General features: G+C 42.8%; 1 protein-coding gene across 1 annotated transcript in view; it reads right to left on the bottom strand.

The window, feature by feature from the left end:
• The window catches only part of KIF6 (kinesin family member 6), an 872,665-nt gene that overhangs the window by 369,619 nt on the left and 480,996 nt on the right, over window positions 1-22,050 (bottom strand). Inside the window, exon 9 of the mRNA XM_053712809.1 lies at window positions 3,094-3,180. Within this exon, the coding sequence (XP_053568784.1) occupies window positions 3,094-3,180 (87 nt within the window). The remainder of the gene's footprint in view (window positions 1-3,093; window positions 3,181-22,050) is intronic.

Genomic DNA, 22,050 nt, shown 5'->3' with positions numbered 1-22,050 from the left:
GGCTTCCAGGTTGCCTTGGGCTGTGAAGTGTTACCCTCCTGCTTTGCGGTTGCAGAGGTTGAAGAAGGACCGCTCCTGAAGTTGCGAAAGGAACGAAAATTAGCATTTGTTTTTAGCCTTAAAAGGCCTATCTTGCGGGAGGGCATGGCCCTTTCCCCCAGTGATATCCAAAATAATCTCTTTCAACTCTGGCCCGAAAAGGGTCTTTCCCTTGAAAGGGATATTCAGTAACTTAGTTTTAGACGACACATCGGCCGACCATGATTTCAGCCAGAGCGCTCTGCGCTCCATGATGGAAAAACCAGAATTTTTTGCCGCTAACTTGGCTAATTGCAAAGCGGCATCTGTTATAAAAGAATTAGCCAGCTTTAGAGCTTTAATTCTATCCATAATTTCGTCATATGAGGTCTCTGTCTGGAGCGACTCCTCCAGCGCCTCAAACCAGAAAGCTGCTGCAGTAGTCACAGGAATAATGCAGGCAATAGGTTGGAGAAGGAAACCTTGTTGAACAAATATTTTCTTTAGTAAACCTTCCAATTTTTTATCCATAGGATCTTTGAAAGCACAACTGTCTTCAATTGGTATGGTTGTGCGCTTGGCAAGTGTTGAAATTGCCCCCTCTACCTTAGGGATCGTCTGCCATGCGTCCCGCCTGGGATCAGATCAGTTATAGGGAACATTTTCTTAAAGATAGGGGGGGGACAAAGGGTACACCTGGTCTCTCCCACTCCCTATCCACAATGTCTGCCACCCTCTTCGGGATCGGAAACGCATCAGTGTATACAGGGACTTCTAGGAATCTGTCCATTTTACACAATTTCTCTGGGACCACCATGGGGTCGCAATCATCCAGCATAGCTAATACCTCCTTAAGCAGTACGCGGAGGTGTTCCAGCTTAAATTTAAACGCTAAGGAATCTGATTCTGCCCGCTGAAAAATCTTTCCTGTATCTGAAATTCTCTCCCTCGGACAGCACATCCCTCACCGTCAGTTCAGAGTTTTGTGAGGGTACAACAGATAAACCTTCCAAAGCTTCTGATTGCTCATACTCTGTTCTTAAAACCGAGCTATCACGCTTTTTAGGAAAAACTGGCAGTTTGGATAAAAATGCCGCAAGGGAATTATCCATGACTGCTGCTAATTGTTGTAATGTAATAGGGACCATTGCACTAGAGGTACTAGGCATAGCTTGCGCGGGCGTGACTGGTGTCGAAACATGGGGAGAGGAAGGTGGACTATCCTCATTACCTTCTGTTAAAGAATCATCTTGGGCTACATTTTTAAGTGAAACAGCATTATCTTTAAAATGCATAGATACATTAGCACACTTTAAACACAAATATAAAGGGGGTTCCACCATGGCTACTAAACACATAGAGCAATGTCTATCTGTAGGCTCAGACATGTTAAACAGGCTTAGACAGCAGTTAAAGATTGAAAAATACAATTTGAGAAAAAATGGTACTGTGCCTTTAAATAATAAAAGCACACACTTTTTTACTAAATGTTCAAAAATGATCCAATCTTTCTGAAAATTTCACCACACGATCTTAATGCTTGGTAAAGGTTGCACAGCAAATATCAAGTCAATTAACCCCTTAATGCCCGAACCGGAGCAACCTAAAGCTGACGACCGGTTAGCAAACTACAGCACCATGCCACAGCAATCTGCTGTGGCTCTACCTTGCCCCTGGGGATTAGTTGATGAAAAATAAGCCTCTATGAAGTCCTCAAGAAGTTTTAGGACCCTCCACGTGAAGCTGCATGAAGCTGTCTGCAAAATGAAGAGCGCAACTGAGGCGCGAAAATCAGGCCCCCTCCCTCTCCACTCCGGAGTTGTGGGGCCTTCAGAACCCTGAATAGCTGTCCAAAATACTGCCATGTGGAATATAACCCCAAATAACACTCCAAAAGTGATAAAAACATGTATAGTGATTATATTTTACTAAAAAATAATCGATTGCCCTTTAACAGTGTCCACCAGTCATTTAGCCCTGTTAAATAAGTCTTCCTTCTATACTGAGTCTCAGAATATGGCTTACCTTCCCCACATGGGGATTCTTGTCAGTCTTCTAGCATTACTAAGTCTTGACTAGAAAAAGATGACTGAACATACCTTGTAGCAGTTAATCCTGCAAACTGTTCCCCCCAACTGAAGTTTTCTTGGTACTCCTCAGTCCTGCGTGGAAACAGCAGTGGATTTTAGTTACAACATGCTAAAATCATTTTCCTCTCAGCAGAATTCTTCATAACTTTCTGCTAGAGAGTAAATAGTACAAACCGGCACTATTTCAAAATAACAAACTTTTGATTGAAGATATAAAAAAACTACAAATCTAACACCACATTCACTTTACCCTCCCGTGGAGATGCTACTTGTTAGAGCGGCAAAGAGAATGACTGGGGGGGGGGGGGCAGAGCTTGAGGGGGAGCTATATGGACAGCTTTGCTGTGTGCTCTCTTTGCCACTTCCTGTAGGGAATGAGAATATCCCACAAGTAAGGATGAATCCATGGACTGGATACACCTTGTAAGAGAAATGTCAACGTCCTTTTGCGTAGTGCGTCATACTTGGCGCCAAAAAATTTATTTAATTTGTCACCCCACTTCCTATATGCCTCTTGCCTTCTATATGTTTAGAGGGCTATGCTGTTTGCATTTGTTCCCATTCCTAAATTGCAAATTTTGCTTAAATGTTTTTTTTCTTCTACACTTTGAAAGATGTCTCAATCTGATCCTGTCTCAGAAGCAACTTATCTGTTGTAAATTAGCTGAGATTATATCTCCAGCTGTAGTATGTAACAGTTGTCATAATAAGCGTTTGTATGCAGAGAACGTAGTCTCCTACCTACATGTGGTACCCCTATTGTGTTAGCTAGCTATAAAATTCACTAAACATATAAAACAAGAGTCTTTAATTAAGATGTTTTGACTGCAGCTTTAATGGGTTCTTTCTGATTATAAAATAATTCATAGAATAATAGAATTTGGTAGATGAAAAAATATCTGATGTTGAAAAAGTCATATCAGACTAAAGATAGCACAGCCTTAAGCACATACATATATTTGTAGCGATCAATGCACCTTCTTACCAGCTGAGGGTCAACTTCCTCATTTACTACAGCTTCATTCTTTATTAGGGCGACCCTTTGTGCAAATCGGCAAGTGGAAATAGATTCCTGCACAGATAAAAAAACACACTCAAGTAGTTAAACAATAGGTATGAGATCCTTAAAGCATCTAAATGATGGCAACATATGGAAACAAAATATAATTATGCTATAACCTACAACAGTCAATCTGTAATGTCTCCTTAAAATATATGATTTTATATGTATTTTAGCTAATCAGTGCTGACTCATATATAACTCCACTGGAGTGAGTGCAATGTTATTTATATGACAAACATGAAATAGCAGTGTCTAACTGTAAAAAACTGTCAAAATAGACTGAGATTGGAGGTGGCCTTTAAGGGTTTAGGTTAAGCTTTCAACAAAGAATACCAAGAATACCAAGAGAAAAAAGCTAACTTGATGATAAAAATAAAATGGAAAGTTGTTTAAAATTGCATGTAATATCTGAATCAAGAAAGTTTAATTTTGACTTGACTGCCCTTTAAGTAAAAAGGGCATGGCATATAACTAAAATAGATAGGAAGGTCAAAGTTAAAATGTACATAGTCACTTGTTTGTCACAATATGTCACAATATGCTTCCATTAGAACAAATACTTCTAGTAAATGTTATTAGTTAGGTAGAGGCATACACACATATTCTGTGAGGGCTCTGTGCACCAGCATGCAAGCACCACAACTGCTCAGCACAAATTAACGGATAGATTTAGAGTTCTGCGTTAGCCGTCAAAAGCAGCGTTAAGGGGTCCTAACGCTGCTTTTGGCCGCCCGCTGGTATTTAGAGTCAGCCAGGAAAGGGTCTACCGCTCACTTCCTTTCCGTGACTCCAGGCTACCGCAGATCCCCTTACGTCAATTGTGTATCCTATCTTTTCTATGGGATTTGCCTAACACTGGTATTTGGAGTCTTGGAAGAACTGAGCGGTAGACCCTCTACCGACAAGACTCCGGACGCAAAAAAAAGTCAGTAGTTAAGAGCTTTATGGGCTAATGTCGGAATATAAAGCTCCTAACTACTGTGCTATAAAGTACACTAACACCCATAAACTACCTATGTACCCCTAAACCGAGGCCCCCCCCCACATCGCAAACCCTCTAATAACATTGTTAACCCCTAATCTGCCGGCCAGACAACGCCGCCACCTACATTATCCCTATGAACCCCTAATCTGCTGCCCCTAGCATCGCCGACACCTATATTATATTTATTACCCCCTAATCTGCCCCCCCCCCAACGTCACCGCTACCTACCTACATTTATTAACCCCTAATCTGCCGACCAGACCTCGCCGCCACTATAATAAATGTATTAACCCCTAAACCGTCGCACTCCCGCCTCGCAAACAAAATTTTATTAACCCCTAATCTGCCCTCCCTAACATCACTGCCACCTACCTACAATTATTAACCCTAATCTCCCGTCTGCAACGTCGCCGCCATTAGAATGCAAGCGCAATACGATTGGCTGATACGATTGGCTGATTGGATCAGCCAATCGGATTGAACTTTCCTACCTTAATTACGATTGGCTGATAGAATCCTATCAGCCAATCGGAATTGAAGGGACACCATCTTGGATGACGTCCCTTAAAGGAACCTTCATTCGTTGGGAAGTTGTTGGTTGAAGATGATGGATCTGTGTCGGCTCCTTTGAAGATGGCTCTGCTCCGCTCCGGATGGATGAAGATTGAAGACGCCTCCTGGATGAAGACTTCTACCGGATGAAGGACCTCCTCTGCGCACCTCGGATGAAGAATTTGGCTCGACTGGGTGAAGACGACTCAAGGTAGGATGATCTTCAGGGGGTTAGCGATAGATTTTTTTAAGGGGGGTTTGGGTGGGTTAGAGTAGGGGTATGTGGGTGGTGGGTTGTAATGTTGGGGGGGTATTGTATTTTTATTTTCAGGTAAAAGAGCTGATTACTTTGGGGCAATGCCCCGCAAAAAGCCCTTTTAAGGGCTGGTAAAAGAGCTGATTACTTTTGAAATTTAGAATAGGGTAGGGAATTTTTTTATTTTGGGGGGCTTTTTTAGTTTATTAGGGGGCTTAGATTAGGTGTAATTAGTTTAAACTTCTTGTAATATTTTTTTTATTTTTTGTAATTTAGTGTTTGTTTTTTTTGTATTATAGATTAGTTTATTTAATTGTATTTTAGTTTAGATATTTGTAGTTTGTTTATTTAATTAATTTAATGATAGTGTAGTGTTAGGTGTATTTGTAACTTAGGTTAGGATTTATTTTACAGGTAATTTTGTATTTATTTTAACTAGGTAGCTATTAAATAGTTATTAACTATTTAATAGCTATTGTACCTAGTTAAAATAAATACAAAGTTGCCTGTAAAATAAATATAAATCCTAAAATAGCTACAATGTAATTATTAATCATATTGTAGCTAATTTAAGGTTTATTTTATAGGTAAGTATTTAGTTTTAAATACGAATAATTTATTTAATTATAGGAATATTATTTTGTTTAATTAAAATTATATTTAATTTAGGGGGGTGTTAGGGTTAGAGTTAGGTTTAGGGGTTAATAATTTTATTATAGTAGCGGTGACGTTGCGGTTGGGAGATTAGGGCTTAATAATTGTAGGTAGGTGGCGGCAATGTTAGGGAGGGCAGATTAGGGGTTAATAAAATTTATTATAGTGTTTGCGAGGTGGGAGTGCGGCGGTTTAGGGGTTAATACATTTATTATAGTGGCGGTGAGGTCTGGTCGGCAGATTAGGGGTTAATTAGTGTAGGTAAGGTAGCGGCGACGTTTGGGGGGGGGCAGATTAGGGGGTAATAAATATAATGTAGGTTGCGGTGGTGTCCGGAGCGTCAGATTAGGGGTTCATAGTATAATGCAGGTGTCAGCGATAGCGGGGGCAGCAGATTAGGGGTTAATAAGTGTAAGGTTAGGGGTGTTTAGGTGCAGACTTAGAGAGTGTTTTCCCATAGGAAACAATGGGGCTGCGCTAGGAGCTGAACGCTGCTTTTTTGCAGGTGTTAGGTTTTTTTTGCAGCCAGCTCAGCCCCATTGTTTCCTATGGGGATATCGTGCGCGAGCACGTTTTTCCAGCTTACCGCTACCGTAGGTAACGCTGGTATTGAGGGTTGAAGTGGTGCTAAATTATGCTCAACTCTCCCTTTTCTGAGCCTAACGCAGCAACTCAGATAACTCTAAATACCAGCATTGTCTTAAGGGCGCGCTGGGAAAAAAAGCAGCATTAGCTACGCGGGTCTTTACCAACAAAACTCTAAATCTAGGCGTAAGTCTTCACTAAAGCAATATACAGGGAGTGCAGAATTATTAGGCAAGTTGTATTTTTGAGGATTAATTTTATTATTGAACAACAACCATGTTCTCAATGAACCCAAAAAACTCATTAATATCAAAGCTGAATATTTTTGGAAGTAGTTTTTAGTTTGTTTTTAGTTTTAGCTATTTTAGGGGGATATCTGTGTGTGCAGGTGACTATTACTGTGCATAATTATTAGGCAACTTAACAAAAAACAAATATATACCCATTTAAATTATTTATTTTTACCAGTGAAACCAATATAACATCTCAACATTCACAAATATACATTTCTGACATTCAAAAACAAAACAAAAACAAATCAGTGACCAATATAGCCACCTTTCTTTGCAAGGACACTCAAAAGCCTGCCATCCATGGATTCTGTCAGTGTTTTGATCTGTTCACCATCAACATTGCGTGCAGCAGCAACCACAGCCTCCCAGACACTGTTCAGAGAGGTGTACTGTTTTCCCTCCTTGTAAATCTCACATTTGATGATGGACCACAGGTTCTCAATGGGGTTCAGATCAGGTGAACAAGGAGGCCATGTCATTAGATTTTCTTCTTTTATACCCTTTCTTGCCAGCCACGCTGTGGAGTACTTGGACGCGTGTGATGGAGCATTGTCCTGCATGAAAATCATGTTTTTCTTGAAGGATGCAGACTTCTTCCTGTACCACTGCTTGAAGAAGGTGTCTTCCAGAAACTGGCAGTAGGACTGGGAGTTGAGCTTGACTCCATCCTCAACCCGAAAAGGCCCCACAAGCTCATCTTTGATGATACCAGCCCAAACCAGTACTCCACCTCCACCTTGCTGGCGTCTGAGTCGGACTGGAGCTCTCTGCCCTTTACCAATACAGCCACGGGCCCATCCATCTGGCCCATCAAGACTCACTCTCATTTCATCAGTCCAGTCTTGAGATATTTCTTGGCCCAGTCTTGACGTTTCAGCTTGTGTGTCTTGTTCAGTGGGGGTCGTCTTTCAGCCTTTCTTACCTTGGCCATGTCTCTGAGTATTGCACACCTTGTGCTTTTGGGCACTCCAGTGATGTTGCAGCTCTGAAATATGGCTAAACTGGTGGCAAGTGGCATATTGGCAGCTGCACGCTTGACTTTTCTCAGTTCATGGGCAGTTATTTTGCGCCTTGGTTATTCCACACGCTTCTTGCGACCCTGTTGACTATTTTGAATGAAACGCTTGATTGTTCGATGATCACGCTTCAGAAGCTTTGCAATTTTAAGAGTGCTGCATCGCTCTGCAAGATATCTCACTATTTTTGACTTTTCTGAGCCTGTCAAGTCCTTCTTTTGACCCATTTTGCCAAAGGAAAGGAAGTTGCCTAATAATTATGCACACCTGATATAGGGTGTTGATGTCATTAGACCACACCCCTTCTCATTACAGAGATGCACATTACCTAATATGCTTAATTGGTAGTAGGCTTTCGAGCCTATACAGCTTGGAGTAAGACAACATGCATAAAGAGGATGATGTGGTCAAAATACTCATTTGCCTAATAATTCTGCACTCCCTGTACAGCACTGCCATCTCTCTCTGCAGGCATGGTGTATGTATCCTGATCTTCGAGTCACACATAGCATATATGTGTATGCCGTTGAAACTGTAAACAAAATTACTAAAAGCATTTTTTGCTAATGGAAGTATATTACAAAACTGCTTCTAATTAAATGTATCCGTGCACATTGTATTGTTAACCTTCGAGTCTGGCCTAGAGATACTCTGTAAATGCTGTTGCATAACAAACCTCCTTGAGTAGCAAACAGCTTGAAGGGACAGTCTAGGCAAAATTAAAAATGTTCATGATTCAGATAGGGCATGCAATTTTAGACAACTTTTCAATTTACTTTTATCATCAAATTTGCTTTGCTCTTTTGTTATTCTTTGTGGAAAGCTAAACCTAGGTAGGCTTATATGCTAATTTCTAAGCCATTGAACTGCTTCTTGCCTCAGTGCATTTTGACAGTTTTTAACAGTTAGACACTGCTAGTTCATGTGTGTCACATAGATAGCATTGTGTTCACTCCCATGGAGTTATTTATAAGTCAGCACTGACTGACTAAAATGCATGTCTGTCAAAAGAACTGAGATAAGGGGGAAGTCTATGCGATATGAGATAAAGGGGAAGTCTATGTGATAAGAAAAGAAGGACCGCGGAGCCTCTTAGTATGTCCACAAGTTTATTTGAATACAGGCTTCTGGACAAAGGTATGCTCCTACTGACGCGTTTTGTGCATGCGTACATGTGCTTTATCAGAGGGGGCAGTCTGCAGAGGCTTAGCTACAAGGTAATCACAGAGGTGAAAAGTGTATTAATATAACTGTGTTGGTTACGCAAAACTGGGGAATGGGTAATAAAGGGATTATCAATCTTTATAAATAAAATAAATTCTGGTGTAGACTGTCCCTTTAATGATTAAACTACTGCCTCTATCTGAGAATTGTTCAGCTACTATAAGTAATGACATATGGGGTGTGGCCGGATACATGAACACCATACCTATCTATAGACTAATAGATAAGGAGAATATAAGGCAGACATGTATCTCATGTTCTACCTATGGGTCATTAAACAATGTGTAAAAAATGAATATATAAGACCTGTCTGCTCTTCTGTTAAACCTTGGAAAAAACACCAACTGAGAGATAACTTCTTGTTTCAGAGCTGACCCTAGGGCCTTTTTGTCCGTTTCATTTCCCTCAAGATCTTAATACATCTTAATATTTGTTTTTTCCTTATCAACCCTCATTCCAGTGTGTTTGAGTCAGAGAAACCTCCATTTTGCGCTAGTGCACAGACAGAGCTAATTCATTTCTATTAATGTATTAACGCTGTTGCCTTCTTAATGAAAAAGCTCATTCCTTCTGCCATGATTTATTCATCCATTCTCAATGTGTATCTTGAGCACTAGTTGCTCACTATTAAAACTGGTCTAAAATTTTTCTCTGAAAATAAATGTCTGAATTTTAGATTTTTTTCTTTTTAATGTGTAAAAAACTAAATGTATGCTTACCTGATAAATGTATTTATTTCTTGACACGGTGAGTCCACAGATCAGCAATTACTGTTGGAAATATCACTCCTGCCCAGCAGGAGGAGGCAAAGAGCACCACAGCAAAGGCTCAAGAAGAAGAAACAGCCCTAGTGGAATGAGCTGTAATTCTCTCAGGAGGCTGCTGTCCAGCAGTCTCATATGATAAAAAAATAATAGTTCTAAACCAGAGAGAAAGAGAAGTGGCAATAGCTTTCTGACCCTTATGTCTTCCAGAAAAACAAACAAACAATGCAGAAGACTGACAAAAGTCCTTTGTAGCCTGTAGAAAGAATTTAAGAGCCCGCACAACATCTAAGTTGTGCACCTCCTGTTTCTCATCCTCCTACCCATTTGGATTGTAAGTTCCCACGGGAACAGGGCTTCCAATTCCCCCTGTATTTGTTTATTAAATTTTGTCTGGTGTCTCATATTGTACTGTCCTTTATGTTTGTTACCCATGGAAAGCGCTGCGGAATCTGTTGGCGCTTTATAAATAAAGAATTATAATAATAATAATAATAATAATAATAATAATAATAATAATAATAATAACAACTGTTCCTTATGAGAAGGATTAGGGGCAGAGAGAAGGAACAACAATTTCATGATTAATATTTCTGTCTGAAAAAACCTGAAAAAAAATCAAACTTGGTATGGAGAACTGCCTTATCTGCATGAAAAATGAGATAAGGAGAATTGCACTGCAAAGTTGAGAGTTCAGAAACCCTCTGAGCAGAAGAAATAGCAGTAAGAAACAAAACCTTCCAAGATAATAACTTAATATCTATGGAATGCATAAAACGGAGCCTGTTTTAAAACTTTAAGAACAAGATTAAGGCTCCAAGGTGGAGCAACAGATTTAAACACAGGCCTTATTCTGACCAGGGCCTGACAAAAGGATTGAACATCCGGCACGTCCGCCAGATACTTGTGCAGCAACATAGATAGAGCTGAAATCTGACCCTTAAGGGTACTGACAGATAACCCCTTCTCCAGGCCCTCCTGGAGAAAAGATAAGATCCTAGGGATCCTGACCTTACTCCAAGAATATCCTTTAGACTCACACCAATAAAGATATTTATGCCATACCTTATGGTAAATCTTCCTAGTGACAGGCTTACGAGCCTGAATCAAGGTCTCAATGACCGATTCGGAAAATCCACGTTTAGCTAAAATCAAGTGGTCAATCTCCAAGCAGTCAGCTTCAGAGAAACAAGATTTGGATGAAGGAAGGGCCCCTGAAGCAGAAGGTCCTTCCTCAGCGGTAGTTTCCACGGAGGTAGAGACAACATCTCTACTAGATCTACATACCAAATCCTGCGAGACCACGCAGAAGCTATTAGAATTAACAATGCTCTTGCCTGCTTGATCCGAGCAATGACTCGCGGGAGGAGAGCAAACGGCGGAAAGAGATAAGCCAACCTAAAGTTCCATGGAACTGCCAGAGCATTTATCAGAAAGGCTTGAGGATCTCTCGACCTCGAACCATACTTTGGGAGCTTGGTGTTCTGACGAGACGCCATCCGATCCAAATCTGGTAACCCCCATTTGGTTGTTAACCTGGAGAACACTTCCGGATGAAGTTCCCACTACCCGGGATGGGGAGCTCAGAAAGTCTGCTTCCCAATTGTCCACACCTGGAATGTGGATGGCAACAATTGTGAGCCTCCGCCCACTGGATGATCTGAGACACTTCCTTAATGGCCCTTCGTGGTTGATGTAGGCCACAGAGGTTATGTTGACCGTCTGGAACCTGATAGACTGAGCTAGGGCCAGCTGAGGTCAAGTCTTCAAGGCATTGAAGATCGCTCTCAACTCCGGAATGTTTATGGGGAGAGCAGATTCCTCCTGAGACCAAAGTCCCTGCGGCTTGAACGAGTCCCAGACTGCTCCGCAATCCAACAGGTTGGCATCTGTGGTCACAATTACCCAAGAGGGCCTCTGAAAACAAGTCCCCTGGGACAGATGTTCTTGCGACAGCCACCACGGTAGGGAGTCCCTTGTTGATTAATCCAGAACTATTCTCTGAGATAGATCTGTATAATCCCTGTTCCACTGAGCGAATATGCATAGCTGCAGAGGTCTCAAATGAAACCGAGCAAACGGAACTATGCCCATGGAAGCCACCATCAACCCGATTACCTCCATGCATTGGGCCACTGATGGCTGTGTCGCCGACTGTAGGCAAACAAATATAATATTGGTTCTTCTGACCTTCATCAGAAAAATATACATTGATAGAGAATCTATAATGGTTCCTAAGAAGATCACATTGTAGCCGGAACAAGATAACTTTTCTCCAAATTGACCTTCCAACCGTGGGAACGAAGAAACGCTAACAAGATCCTTGTATGAGAGCCTGCTAGTTGCAAAGATGGCGTCTGAACCAGAATGTCGTCCAGAAAAGGTAACACTGCAATTCCCAGGGACCACATTACTGCCAATAGAGCTCTCAGAACCTTTGATAAATTTCTGGGAACTGTGGCGAAGCCAAATGGAAGCGCTACAAATTGAAAGTATTTGTCTAGATAGGCAAATCTCAGATATTTGTGATGGCCCCTGTGAATGGACATGTGCAGGTACTCATCTTTCAGGTCTATGGTCATCATGAATTGACCCTCTTGAATCAGAGGCAGAATGGAGTGGATAGTATCATTCCTGAAGGACGGCACTCTGAGGAATCTGTTTAGTAACTTTAAAACCTGAGACCTTGTTCCTGACGTGGAACAGGAACTATCACTCCCAAGAGGGAAAGGTCCTTAACACATTTCAAGAACGCCTCTCTTTGTATCTGGTCTACAGATAATCTTGAGAGGTGGAACCTACTCCCCCTGGGAGGAAAAGTCTTGAACTCTAACTTGTACCCCTAGGAAACTATGTCCACTGCCCACGGGTCTGGGACATCTCGTTCCCAAGCTTGCGTGAACTGAGAGAGTCTGCCCTCCACTTGATCCGATCCTGGATCGGGGGCAAACCCTTCAAGCTAACTTGGATTCAGCTGCAGGTTTCTTGGATTGCTTCCCCTTGCTCTGTCAGGGTTCCAGGAATCAGACTGAGACGAGAAGTGCAAAAATAATCACACCTTTATTAATAGCAAAAAAAAAAAAAAAAAGTCTGCAAAACAAATAACAAGCCATGAATCAAAACTAGAGCAGGTAGTCAGAAGAGCCGAGTCAGGAACAAGGAGAACAGCAGAGTCAGGAACAAGCCAGGGATCAGGAACCAGGAGGGACATCAGACAGACAGGTAATACACAGGAGCTCTCACAAACAGGTCTGAGACAACGCAAGGGCAAAGCATACTGAACAGAGGCCCTTTAAATAATAAGTGATGACATCACAATTCTGAGACTGCATCTTGTCTCACACTGATGATGAACACCAGTCTGGCCATAAAAGGAAGTGCAGGAAATGAGCAGCATCACACAGTATGCACCAGAGTCAGCAAAAGAGGTGAGTAAAATGGCTGCCAGCAGCACATGGCAAACAAAGGAGGGAAAAAATCCTGACAGTACTCACCCCTCAACGACCCCTCCCCGCGGGAGGACAAATGGCTTATTGGGGAAACGGGCATGGAAGGCACGGAGGAGGGCGGGAGCATGAACATCAGAGGAGCGAACCCATGAACGCTCCTCCGGACCGTAGCCCCTCCAGTGAACCAAATACTGTACGCGGCCCCTGGACATACGAGAGTCAATAATGCTGCTGACCACATACTCCTCATGGTTGTCAACAAAGATAGGAATGGGACGAGGTAACAAAGTGGTAAACCGATTACAAACCAATGGTTTCAAGAGGGAGACATGAAAAACATTGGAGATGCGCATTGCAGGAGGAAGGTCAAGAGCGTAGGCCACAGGATTGACCTGTCAGAGTATTTGAAAAGGACCAACATAACGGGAAGCCGGTTTATTGGAAGGCACACGAAGGTTCAAGTTGCGGGAGGACAGCCAAACTCTCTCACCAACCTGGTAGGAAGGCGCGGGCAGACGCCTACGATCGGCCTGGAACTTTTGGAGCTGCATAGAACGATGAAGGCAATCCTGAATCTGCACCCACATGGAACGGAGTTGTCGGAGATGGTCCTCCAAAGCCAGAATACCCTAAGACATGAATGAATCGGGCAACAAGGATGGTTGAAACCCATAATTTGCCATGAACGAGGATAACTTGGAGGAAGCATTGGCAGCACTATTACGAGCAAACTCTGCCCAAGGTAACAGTTCAGACCAATTATTGTGGTGATCTGAGACATAGCAATGGAGGAACTGTTCCAGAGCTTGATTAGACCATTCTGCAGCCCCATTGGATTGAGGGTGATATGAAGAGAAGGAAAGCTGAATCCCCATTTGAGCACAAAAGGAATGCCAAAATCTGGTGACAAACTGGCTACGCCGGTCCGACACTATCTCCTTGGGTATCCCATGTAAACGGAAGACCTCCTGGGCAAAAATTGAAGCAAACTCCTGAGCGGTAACCAACTTTTTCAAGGAAATGCAATGTGACATTTTAGAAAAATGGTCAACCACCATAATGATAACAGTATTGCCATTGGAAACAGGGAGCTTGACAATGAAGACCATGGAAAGATGTGTCCAAGGACGATCACCATTAGCAATAGGTTGAAGAAGACCCACAGGAAGACGTAGAGGAGTCTTATTCTGTGCACAAACTGAGCAGGAGGCAACATACGCAGCAACATCAGAACGAAGACATGGCCACCAGAATTGTCGAGTGACAGACCAAATCATTTGTTTCTTGCCTGGGTGACCTGCGGCTTTAGGATAGTGGTAAGTGTGCAAAAGTTTAGTTTGAAGATTATCAGGAACAAAACACTTACCACTAGGTTTCTCAGGAGGTGCATTGGTTTGTGCAGCCAGGATCTCCTCCCTCAAGGGAGAAGTCAAATTAGTATGTATGGTAGCCAAAATATGATCAGGAGGTATAACTTGAGTAGGTACAGACTTCTCCTTGGACAGAGGCGAAAATTGTCAAGAGAGGGCATCAGCCCTAACATTCTTACTACCAGGCAGCTAGGAGACCACATAATTAAACCGAGACAAAAATAGCGCCCATCTGGCCTGTCGGAGTGACAAACGTTTTGCTTCAGATAGATAAGTTAAATTCTTGTGGTCAGTAAGAATGAGCACTGGCACACTAGTACCGTCGAGAAGATGCCTCCATTCCTTGAGTGCCAAAATTATGGCCAGTAATTCCCTGTCGCCAATTTCATAATTGCACTCCCCTGGAGACAATTTCTTAGAAAATAAACCACACGGGTGCAAGGAACCGTTGATACAAGAGGGCACCTACTCCAGTCTCAAACGCATCAATCTCAAGAACGAAAGGCAGGACAAAGTTAGGATGAGCCAAAACTGGAGCGGCAGCAAAGGAAGTTTTAAGACTATTAAAGGCCTTAATGGCAGTAGGTGACCAATGGAGTGGATCATTCTCTTTATGGGTCATGTCTGTGATAGGTTTGACCAAGGAAGAAAAGTTTTAAATACATTTTCTATAGTAATTGGCGAACCCCAAAAATGTTGAATAGACCGAAGACCAACTGGGCGAGGCCACTACAGAACTGCAGATAACTTGTCAGGATCTATGGAGAACCCTGCAACAGAGATAACATAATCTAGGAAGGTTACTTGAGTCTCAAGTGTGGGTGAGTGTATGAGGATGTCGTCTAAGTACACCACGATACACTGTTGCAACATATCTCGTAGGACATCATTAATAAATTCCTGCAGGAGCATTACATAGGCTAAAAGGGCATTACAAGATACTCATAATGCCCACTCCTGGTGTTAAATGCTGTTTTCCATTTGTGGCCCTCCTTGATCCTAACGAGATTGTACGCTCCTCTCAAATCAAGTTTAGTAAAGACCGTAGCTCCCTTGAGGCGGTCAAAGAGTTCCGTAATGAGCGGAAAAGGGTAAGCATTCTTAATGGTAAGACAATTAAGACCCCTATAATCGATGCATGGTCTTAACTCGTCACCCTTTTTCTTCACAAAGAAGAAGTCAGCCCCTGCAAGAGAGCAGGAATTGCGGATGATCCCCCACGACAGAGCATCGGCAACATACTCCTCCATAGCACAATTCTCCGCAACAGACAGAGGGTAAACCCGTCCCCGAGGAGGAATGGCTCCAGGTTGCAGGTCTATGGCACAATTGTAAGACCGGTAAGGAGGCAACGTACCGGCACGCACCTTGTCAAAAAAGTCTAGGAACTCTCAGTACTCCTCTGGCAATTTAGATACTGAAGAAGTGCACAAGACTTTAACTGGTTTCCGAAGACAAGTGGAAATACATTACTCACCTCTCAGCAAGAGAGGTGAGTAAAATGGCTGCCAGCAGCACATGGCAAACAAAGGAGGGAAAAAAAACCCGACATGTTCCAAGACTGATCAGGCTTCCAAGAGGGCTTGAATTGTTCCTGTTTGGTAGAAGCAGGGGAAGACTTACTTCTGAAGTTACGAAAGACACGAAAAACAGAATTTATGCTTACCTGGATGACGCCGGTCCACGGCGTCATCCATTACTTGTGGGATATTCTCCTCCCCTACAGGGAAAGGCAAGGAGAGCACACAGCAGAGCTGTCCATATAGCTCCCCCTCTAGCTCCGCCCCCCAGTCATTCGACCGACGGTTAGGAGAAAAAGGAGAAACTATAGGGTGCCGTGGTGACTGTAGTGTATAAAGACAAAAAAATTTTCAACCTGATTAGGAAAACCAGGGTGGGCCGTGGACCGGACACACCGTTGGAGAAAGTAATTTATCAGGTAAGCATAAATTCTGTTTTCTCCAACATTGGTGTGTCCGGTCCACGGCGTCATCCATTACTTGTGGGAACCAATACCAAAGCTTTAGGACACGGATGAAGGGAGGGAGCAAATCAGGTTACCTAAATGGAAGGCACCACGGCTTGCAAAACCTTTCTCCCAAAAATAGCCTCCGAAGAAGCATAAGTATCAAATTTGTAGAATTTGGCAAAAGTGTGCAGAGAATACCAAGTCGCTGCCTTACATATCTGATCAACAGAAGCCTCATTCTTGTAGGCCCATGTGGAAGCCACAGCCCTAGTAGAGTGAGCTGTGATTTGGTCAGGAGGCTGTCGTCCGGCAGTCTCATAGGCCAATCGGATAATGCTTTTTAGCCAGAAAGAGAGAGAGGTAGCAGTAGCTTTTTGATCTCTCCTCTTACCAGAGTAAACGACAAACAAAGATGAGGTTTGTCTAAAATCTTTTGTTGCTTCTAAATAGAACTTTAAAGCACGAACAACATCTAAATTGTGTAATAAACGTTCCTTCTTTGAAACTGGTTTCGGACACAGAGAAGGAACAACTATTTCCTGGTTAATATTCTTGTTGGAAACAACTTTTGGAAGAAAACCAGGCTTAGTACGCAAAACAACCTTATCTGAATGGAAAACCAGATAGGGTGGATTACACTGCAAAGCAGATAATTCAGAAACTCTTCTAGCAGAAGAAATAGCACCCAAAAACAGTACTTTCCAAGATAATAACTTAATATTTATGGAATGTAAAGGTTCAAACGGAACCCCTTGAAGAACTGAAAGAACTAAATTTAGAATCCAAGGAGGAGTCATGGTTCTGTAAACAGGCTTGATTCTAACCAAAGCCTGAACAAAAGCTTGTACATCTGGCACAGCTGCCAGTCGTTTGTGTAACAAGACAGATAAAGCAGAAATCTGTCCCTTTAGAGAACTAGCGGACAACCCTTTATCCAAACCTTCTTGGAGAAAGGAGAGAATCCTTGGAATTTTTATTTTACTCCAGGAGAATCCCTTGGATTCACACCAACAGATATATTTACGCCATATTTTATGGTAAATCTTTCTAGTCACAGGTTTTCTGGCTTGGACCAGAGTATCTATCACAGAATTCGAAAACCCACGTTTGGATAAAATCAAGCGTTCAATTTCCAAGCAGTCAGCTGCAGAGAAACTAGATTTGGATGTTCGAATGGACCTTGTACTAGAAGATCCTGTCTCAAAGGTAGCTTCCATGGTGGAGCCGATGACATATTCACCAGGTCTGCATACCAAGTCCTGCGTGGCCACGCAGGAGCTATCAGAATCACTGAGGCCTTTTCCTGTTTGATCCTGGCTATGAGCCTGGGAAGGAGAGGAAACGGTGGAAACACATACGCTAGGTTGAACGACCAAGGCGCCACTAATGCATCCACTAGAATCGCCTTGGGATCCCTGGATCTGGACCCGTAACAAGGAATCTTGAAGTTCTGACGGGACGCCATTAGATCCATGTCTGGAATGCCCCATAATTGGGTTAACTGAGCAAAGACCTCCGGGTGGAGTTCCCACTCCCCCGGATGGAAAGTCTGACAACTCAAATAGTCCGCCTCCCAGTTGTCTACTCCTGGGATGTGAATAGCAGATAGATGGCAGGAGTGATTCTCTGCCCATTGGATGATCTTGGTTACTTCCTTCATTGCTAGGGAACTCTTTGTTCCCCCCTGATGATTGATGTACGCAACAGTCGTTATGTTGTCCGACTGAAATCTTATGAACCTGGCTTTCGCTAGCTGAGATCAAGCCAGGAGCGCATTGAATATTGCTCTTAGTTCCAAAATGTTTATCGGGAGAAGCGACTCTTCCCGAGACCATAGGCCCTGAGCTTTCAGGGAGTCCCAGACCGCGCCCCACCCCAAGAGGCTGGCGTCGGTCGTGACAATGACCCACTCCGGTCTGCGGAAACTCATTCCCTGAGACAGGTGATCCTGGGTCAACCACCAGAGAAGTGAGTCCCTGGTTACCTGGTCTACTTGAATTTGGGGAGACAAGTCTGTATAGTCCCCATTCCACTGATTGAGCATGCACAGCTGTAATGGTCTTAGATGAATTCGAGCAAAAGGAACCACGTCCATTGCTGCGACCATTAGTCCTATTACTTCCATGCACCGAGCTATGGAGGGTTGAGGAATAGAATGAAGAACTTGACAAGCGTTTAGAAGCTTTAACTTTCTGACTTCTGTCAAGAAGATCTTCATTTCCATAGAATCTATTATTGTTCCCAGAAACGGAACCCTTGTGGACGGTGACAGTGAACTCTTTTCTATGTTTACCTTCCACCTGTGAGATCTGAGAAAAGCCAACACAATGTCTGTGTGGGCCCTCGCTTTGGAAAGAAACGACGCTTGGATTAGGATGTCGTCTAGATAAGGTGCTACAGCGATGCCCCTCGGCCTTAGGACCGCTAGAAGGGACCCTAGCACCTTTGAGAAAATTCTGGGAGCGGTGGCTAAACCGAATGGAAGAGCCACGTGAAGGATGGAACTCTGAGGAAATTGTTTAATATCTTTAAATCCAGGATTGGCCTGAAAGTTCCCTCTTTTTTGGGAACCACAAACAGGTTTGAGTAAAAACCTAGACCTTGTTCCCCGGAGGGGACTGGGTTTATCACTCCCATCTTTGATAGGTCTCTTACACAATGTAAGAATGCCTGTTTCTTTATCTGGTCTGAAGATAAGTGAGACAGGTGGAATCTTCCCTTTGGAGGAAGTCCCTTGAACTCTAGCAGGTATCCCTTGGAGACTATTTCTAGTACCCAGGGATCCGGAACATCTCTTGCCCAAGCCTGAGCGAAGAGAGATAGTCTGCCCCCTACCAGATCCGGTCCCGGATCGGGGGCTACCCCTTCATGCTGTCTTGGTAGCAGCAGCAGGTTTCTTGGTCTGTTTACCCTTGTTCCAGCCTTGCATGGGCTTCCAAGCGGGTTTGGGCTGGGCCGCGTTACCTTCTTGTCTAGCTGCAGTGGAGTTATTAGCCGGTCCGTTCCTGAAATTGTGAAAGGAACGAAAATTAGACTTGTTCTTAGCCTTAAAAGGCCTATCCTGTGGGAGGGCATGGCCCTTACCCCCAGTGATGTCTGAAATAATTTCCTTCAATTCCGGCCCAAAAAGGGTCTTACCCTTGAAAGGAATATTAAGTAACTTAGTCTTGGACGACACATCTGCCGACCAGGATTTTAGCCAAAGCGCCCTCCGCGCTACTATAGCAAAACCTGAGTTTTTCGCCGCCAATTTCGTTATTTGAAAAGCGGCATCCAATATAAAGGAATTAGCTAACTTTAATGCGTGAATTCTGTCCATGACTTCTTCATAGGAAGTCTCTTTCTGGAGCGACCTTTCTAGTTCCTCGAACCAAAAGGATGCCGCTGAAGTGACAGTAATAACACACGTAGCTGGTTGAAGGATGAACCCTTGTTGAACAAAAATCTTTTTAAGCAATCCTTCCAATTTTTATCCATAGGATCTTTGAAAGCGCAGCTGTCCTCTATAGGAATAGTTGTGCGCTTCGCTAGTGTTGAAACAGCTCCCTCAACCTTCGGGACCGTCTGCCATGCGTCCCTTCTAGGGTCTACTATGGGAAACATTTTCTTAAATATAGGAGGTGGGACAAAGGGTACACCTGGCTTCTCCCACTCCTTATCCACTATGCTCGCTACCCTCTTGGGTATTGGAAAAGCGTCTTCGTGCACTGGGACCTCTAAAAATTTGTCCAATTTGCACAACTTCTCTGGTACTACTACAGAATCACAGTCATCCAGAGTAGCTAATACCTCCTTAAGCAAAGCGCGGAGATGTTCTAGCTTAAATTTAAATGCTACTATATCAGGTTCTGCCTGTTGAGAAATTTTTCCTGAGTCTGAAATTTCACCCTCAGACAGCCCTTCCCTCACAGCCAATTCCGATTGATGTGAGGGTAAAATAGATAAGGCATCGCCAGCGTCTGATTGTTCATCCTTTTTTTATCTGTATTTAAAACTGAACAATCACGCTTTCTCTGAAATGCTGGCAGTTTGGATAAAAGATTTGCTATAGAATTATCCACTACTGCTGTTAATTGTTGCATAGAAATAAGCACTGGCGCGCTAGGTGTCGCCTGCACGGGCAAAGCTGGTGTAGACACAGAAGGAGAGGATGTAGAATTATCCTCACTACCTTCATTAGATAAATTATCTTGGGCAACATTATGAAATGTAACAGAGCTGTCCTTATTTTGTTTGGACGCTATGGCACAATTATCACAAACACTCAAAGGGGGAACACATTTGTCTCTACACACACAGAACATAGGTTATCTGATGGCATAGACATGTTAAACAGATTTAGGCAGGCAAACAATGCAATAAAAACGATTTTAAACAAAAACGTTACTGTCTCTTTAAATAATAAAATTACACACTTTATTTCTGAATGTTCAAAAAAACTATGAAGGCAATATCCGATTTTTATGAAATTTGGACCCCAGTGTCTTAATGCTTAGAAAGTATTGCACAGCAAATATGGAGACTCTAGCTCTTAAAACAAGCAAACCAGAGCTAATTGTTGGATTTAACCGTTTTTATACACTACAATCCCTGCTACAGTATTGCTGCAGCATTTTACCTTCCTTAGGGGTCAATCATCCACAGAAATAAGCCTTCTGGAGTCACTTTCTGAGTCACAGGACCCTCTCACATGAAAACTGCATGCACTGCCTTGAAATCAACTGCACAGCTGAAGCACCAAAATGAGGCTTCCTCCCTCAGCACACTAGAGTGAAGAGGCCTTCCTGACTAGATTTAGGTGTCTAAAACATGCCAGATCAATAAAAAACGTTCCCAAGTGTATATGAGCTTATAAAATAGTTCAAATGCCATGATATTGTAATAAAAACCAATCGATTTTGCCCCTAACAGTGTCTACCAGCATAAAAATAAAAAAGGGGAAGCCTGTTATCTTTTTTGCTGAGGTGAAAGAAAAATGGCTTACCATTTTCCCTGAGGGGAAAAATGACTGTAATCTAGCATTAGCCTGTGTTGTTAGAAGGAGACTAGTCATACCTGAAGCAGATGAGTCTGCAAACTGTTACCCCCAACTGAAGTTCTCTGGTTTCAACAGTCCTGCGTGGTAACAGCAATGGATTCTAGTTACTTGTGCTAAAATCATATTTCTCTTAACAGAAATCTTCATCACTTTTCTGTTGTAGAGTAAATAGTACAAGCCAGCACTATTTTAAAATAACAAACTCTTGATAGAAGATATAAAAAACTACAACTAACACCACAAACTCCTCACCATCCCCGAGGAGATGCTACTTGTTCAGAGCGGCAAGGAGAATGACTGGGGGGGCGGAGCTAGAGGGGGAGCTATATGGACAGCTCTGCTGTGTGCTCTCCTTGCCTTTCCCTGTAGGGGAGGAGAATATCCCACAAGAAATGGATGACGCCGTGGACCGGACACACCAATGTTGGAGAAATTAGCCTGACGTCCTTTCATTTTGTTCTTCTTGTCTTGAGGCAGAAAGGATCCTTTACCACCCTTGATATCAAAAATGATTTCTGCCAATGCCGGCCCGAACAAGGTCTTTCCCTTGTAAAGAATTTTCAAAAGCTTAGATTTAGAAGAAACATCAGCAGACCAAGATTTAAGCCATAGCGCTCTATGCGCTAAGATAGAAAAGCCAGATATTTTGGCCCCCAACTTAATGACCTGCAAAGAAGTGTCAGTGATAAAGGAATTAGCTAACTTTAGAGCCTTTATCCTATCC

The sequence above is a fragment of the Bombina bombina genome, chromosome 4 (assembly GCF_027579735.1).
Source record: "Bombina bombina isolate aBomBom1 chromosome 4, aBomBom1.pri, whole genome shotgun sequence".
Classification (NCBI taxonomy): domain Eukaryota; kingdom Metazoa; phylum Chordata; class Amphibia; order Anura; family Bombinatoridae; genus Bombina; species Bombina bombina.
The sequence above is the reverse complement of the archived record's forward strand: the minus strand, read 5'-3'. Positions and strand labels throughout refer to the sequence as shown.